The following is a 5,000-nucleotide window of genomic DNA, read 5'->3' on the forward strand; positions in this document are numbered from 1 at the left end:
ATTCGTACTTTCGTAGAAACGAAAATATGTTATATTTGAGAAAAGATATAAGAAAGACGAACGAGAGTTTCTTTATTTTCTCTTTTAATAACGTAGAAGAATGGTAGGAGGAAAGATTTGTAAATAAAAGATGAGGGAGAAAAAGAAAGAGAGAGAGAGAGAGAGAGAGAGAGAGAGAGAGAGAGTGCACCTCGCGAGAGGCAGTGGTTGGCACTCGATCGGGTCAGAGACGCGTCTACGTACCGGAGGGGCGCGCCTCTAACTTTCTTTCGAGTACATACTTGGGGCGGCTCCGTTGAAGGTGTGACATTTACATGTGAACCGCAGTTTGCAGTAGTTCCGCTTGTGTTCGAGCAGCTCCCCGAGATCGGTGAACATATCCCTGCAGTTGCCGCATATAAGTATGTCTGGATTACCTGCAAGTATAAACACCTCTGATAAATAAGCGTGCAACATGAATATCCTAAAGAAAAAGACAGACAGACAGATATATAGATGGATAGATAGACAGAGAGAGAAAGAGAGAGTGGGAGAGAGAGAGAGAGAGAGAGAGAGAGAGAGAGAGGACACGTTTATCCGCATAAGCTAGTATCGTCGTACTATATAAGAGAATCCAAGAACGCGAGAATGCACTTATTCGTGAAGCTTTCGAGAAGATGAGTAAGCTTCTAGCGTGCAAGTTGAATTTTTAGGGAAATTTCTGAACGACCGATCATTGGTTAAGTGCATCGAGAGTCCGTTTCATCGTGGAAGAAGGCAGGTAAATGGTGAGTGCGGTTTTTACGTCGAAAGATCGTGCTTCTAAAACTGTGAAATCAACGGCTTTAGAGGCTGACGTTCTCTTTCTCTCTACGATCATCCATTAAAAAGACTCGGGCCATCAAAGGACTACGTTCACGTTCTCTCTCTCTCTCCCTCTCTCTCCCTCTCTCTCTCTTTTTCTCTCTTGGTGTCCTGGTCAGCACTTTACGGGAAAACCTGCCTGTAGCAAGAAAATAATTGTAGCCGTCCGGAGACTCCTTCCTTCCTCTTCTGTTTTTTTTCTTTCTTTTTTACTGTTTTTTTTTTTTTCTTTTTTTTTTTTTATACCACTGAAAAAGGAGGGAGAGGATCTTTGCAATGTGATTGTTCTTTATTCGTCGTCGAAGTCATTGAAAAGAATAAACGTTTCGTGATCTGTTCGATGAGGTCTTTCAAAACATTAGGAGAATCATAGAGGACTTTAATGAAATGTTATAATTAAAGTAATAATAATAATTATAATAATAATTATTATTATTATTACTATAGAGAAAGGTATATCGAGACGACGATGGGGGTTCGGTCTCACTGTACTCACTGTATACTTTGAGTTGATTCAAATCCGGCACTGCGGCGGTGTTGTTGCTCGGCTGTTGTTTCTGTTGCTTCGGATGTTGGGATCGGGCCGGTGGCATTAAACGAGGTCTTTTCAGAGGCGGTGCCAAACGAGGCGGAAAAGCGGTCGATGCATAGTAACTGAAAATAAAGTTCCATCTTTGTGACTGGTCTAATACGAAGAGGCAAATCGAACGTGTTCGTTTTGTTCATAATCGATAATTAATTAATGTGATTATTCTAATAAAAGAACGAAAATAGAATATAAGAACCATTGATCAGTTATTAAATGAATTATCATAGATATATTCTGAGATTCTAGAACGTTCGGATTTGTTAAAGTCGACGTTTTTAAATAAAATTGTAATTCGCGGGTGATCATTATTAACGACAGTTAATAGCATTTGTTTGTTTTTTTCTTCTTTTTTTTCTTCTTTTTTTTTTTTAATTTATTATATGTCGAAACAACTTGAAATGTATTCGAAGCACGAACGATATCGGGAAAGAGGCAGTGACAAATTTACGTTATCAGCGAAAACATGCATTATCCATGCAATAAACGATGGTCGAATAACAATGAACGATATAGTGATAAATTAATTACGGATTATTAGGATATAAATTTGATTTTCCGTATCGTTCGTCCATTGATGCGCATGTATATCATTCAATAAATGTTGAATTAAAGCGCTTCTCGGTGGGCCGCTATTAATTCTTCTTTTTTCAATATTATTTATTCATTATTATCATCGATCTTTAAATATCAGGGTTTATCTATTTCTTTTCTTTTTTTTTTTTTTCTCTTTTTTCCTTTTCCATGCGAAAACGAATGTTACTTGAATTGCAGCAAAATGGATTCGACGAGTTTATCGTCGATATTCGTCTACTACGTTTGTGTATTCGTGTGTGTGCACGCGCGCGCGCGTACAGATTTCCCATGAAACTTTCGAATTTCTTTTTTTTTTTTGTTTATTTATTTATTTTATTTTGAATGCTATTCATAATGGTTTCTCTTTCGAAATGGTTTGGAGGAACAAAATTATGAACTTGACGTTAAATTCGATTGGGAAACATAGCCCGTTAACTCTTCTGTTGTATTTTGTCTTGCGAATAAAAGCGACTATTTCAAAGAGATTGTAGTTTCTGAACACATTATATATGTATATATATGTATTCTGCATATATATATGGTATTCTGCAACGTGATGAAATTATAATTGTGCATTCTATTTTTTCATTCTAAATCAAAAAGTCTTAATACACATATGTCCTATAGTTGATTGTGTCAAACGAAAAAATAAAATTGCATAAAATAAGAAAAATATTATTTATTGATAATTAAATAATAATATTTAATTATTATAAATTATTATAAAATAATTTTATAATAATATTTAATTATCATAAATTATTATAAAAAATAAAATTGCATAAAATAAGAAAAATATTATTTATTGATAATTAAATAATAATTAAAGAAAAATTTCTAAGCTATGTTGTTTATGCGATGTTTTCATTTAAAACGACAATCGATTTGTTAATATTATCTTTTGTGGCAAGTTTGAAAAACAATTCGTTTAAGCTTGTAAGGCAGCTTCATAATCGATATAATTGTATTGTTTGTATTTAATAAATAATTTGTCTGTGAAAATATCGTATAAACATAACTTAGAAATTTCTCTTTAATTATTGTACTAATTATTATCAATAAATAATATTATTTTTAATCCAAAATATTGTTCTTATTTTATCCAATTTTGTTTTTTCTTTATAACTTTGAAATATTTGACTTTAGGGAATATTTGTTTTAAGACTTTTTGATTTAGTATGATAAAAAGAATACATAGTTTCAATTTGGACATCGCGTTACAGGACTTTCTGTATAATTCGTAATTAGATTTCACTCGAAGAGCCATGTTATTTTATTTCGGTAACATTTCTCTTTCAGAGCTAATGCTACGAATATTTCAATTGTCGCAATCTCGTTAATTTTCTCAGTTTGTGCAATCTGTGCAATCGTGTTTTACATACGTATGATAAAACATAAATATATTTAATAATATAATTTAAAAATAAATAAATATATATATATATATATATATATATAGTTTATATAAGTATAGATATTTCAAATGTTACAAATTGATGATTTTTTCGAAATTGTGAAACATGCCAATTTGGATATATACCTATCGATAAGTGACTTTTGAAAAATTATTTCGACAATAAAAAAAAAAAAAGAAATCAACTCGCTAAGTTGAAGTTACGAAAAAGTCAACTTATAACATGCATTTTAGATGCACTACTTTGTATATATGTATATAATTGTAGATATACTGTGGTTAATACAATACGTAAGACAAATAAATTAGATTTGAATAATTCATTGAGCGTCGGGCGGTAATGCGGTATTCGCGAATTAAGATTGAATTATTTCGCGTTGAATACGTGAAACTTTCATTTCTTGGAATCTGTAATTTCAACTTGGTTGTGATGACATTTGTATGTCGATAGAAAGAAAAAAAAAAAGAAGACACTTTCGAATCGAAATATATATCTATGAAAAGGTACGAGATCGATTAATTTTCGTACGAACGATTAATCGTTGACATTAACGTAGTACGAAAACATGTTTCCCGTTCATCTTCGTGAAATGATTCGTCATTTTTACAATTACCTTTTTACTATATTTATTTCGCTTATTTATTATTGATCGTTAAAATTCATTTTATAATTAATCAATGTTCTCTCTTAAATTTTTAACGATATTTGTCTCGATTGAAAGAGGGACAGGTCGTTAATATAAATTCTATTATTGACTATTAAAAATTCGTCGTTCGTCGTTTGTTAATAATATTTTTTCAATTTTTAACTTTTTCTTTTTCTTTTTTTTTTTTCACTCATATCTCTCGTAACGAAACGTTTTTTGATCTCATGATTTTATGATTGATTTCGTTTTAGGAATTTACATAATTAATTATTGACAATGTTTTACCATTGAAATAAATAAGTGTATATTCGTTGACATCCGTCGTATTATTTAAATCGAGAAGAATGAAATCGACAAACGAGAAAAATATGTAAATTGTTGGACATCTTCTGTTCCAAAGTCGAAATCGGACATCTTTACGTATCGGCACGCAACGAAGCGACGACGAATTTCGTTCGTACGTGTCCAGATTCTCGACCAGAAAACATTCTCTATTCCTTATCGATTTGCGAATCGAAAGAGAGACAGAGAAAAAGAGAGAAAGGGAGAGTGAGAGAGAGAGAGAGAGAGAGAGAGAGAGAGAGAGAGAGAGAGAGAGAGAGAGAGAGAGGGAGAGAAGATAAACGATTCTCATGTCTAGTAACGCGTATAGAAAAGGAAAGAAGGTTCGATCGGTTCATAACCAGCGTACCGACCAGAAGGAATAGTAACATACAAACGCACACAGAAACGCATACGCACGTACACTATTCTTTACCCGATATGAAGTGAATTTAATCGTGCGTGTTTAGACTTTCGATAAAATCGATCTGGCATTGCCAAAGTGTGTTCCAAGTACGACGAATAGAAAAAGATAGATAGGTAGATGGATAGATAGATAGATAGATAGATAGATAGATAGATAGATAGATAGATAGATAGATAGATAGATAGA

At 32.4% G+C, this 5,000-nt stretch overlaps 1 protein-coding gene across 8 annotated transcripts in view; it reads right to left on the minus strand.

Annotated features, from left to right (window-relative positions):
• The window catches only part of LOC118442740 (uncharacterized), a 275,147-nt gene that overhangs the window by 8,071 nt on the left and 262,076 nt on the right, over positions 1 to 5,000 (minus strand). For all 8 annotated transcript variants that reach the window (XM_035868739.2, XM_035868738.2, XM_035868737.2 and 5 more), the window contains 2 exons: positions 1,340 to 1,497; positions 282 to 416 (listed from right to left, as the gene is read on the minus strand). In XM_035868739.2, coding sequence (XP_035724632.1) covers positions 282 to 416; positions 1,340 to 1,497 — 293 coding nt within the window. The remainder of the gene's footprint in view (positions 1 to 281; positions 417 to 1,339; positions 1,498 to 5,000) is intronic.

The sequence above is a fragment of the Vespa mandarinia genome, chromosome 24, assembly GCF_050613455.1.
Source record: "Vespa mandarinia isolate Hongniang chromosome 24, ASM5061345v1, whole genome shotgun sequence".
Lineage (NCBI taxonomy): Eukaryota > Metazoa > Arthropoda > Insecta > Hymenoptera > Vespidae > Vespa > Vespa mandarinia.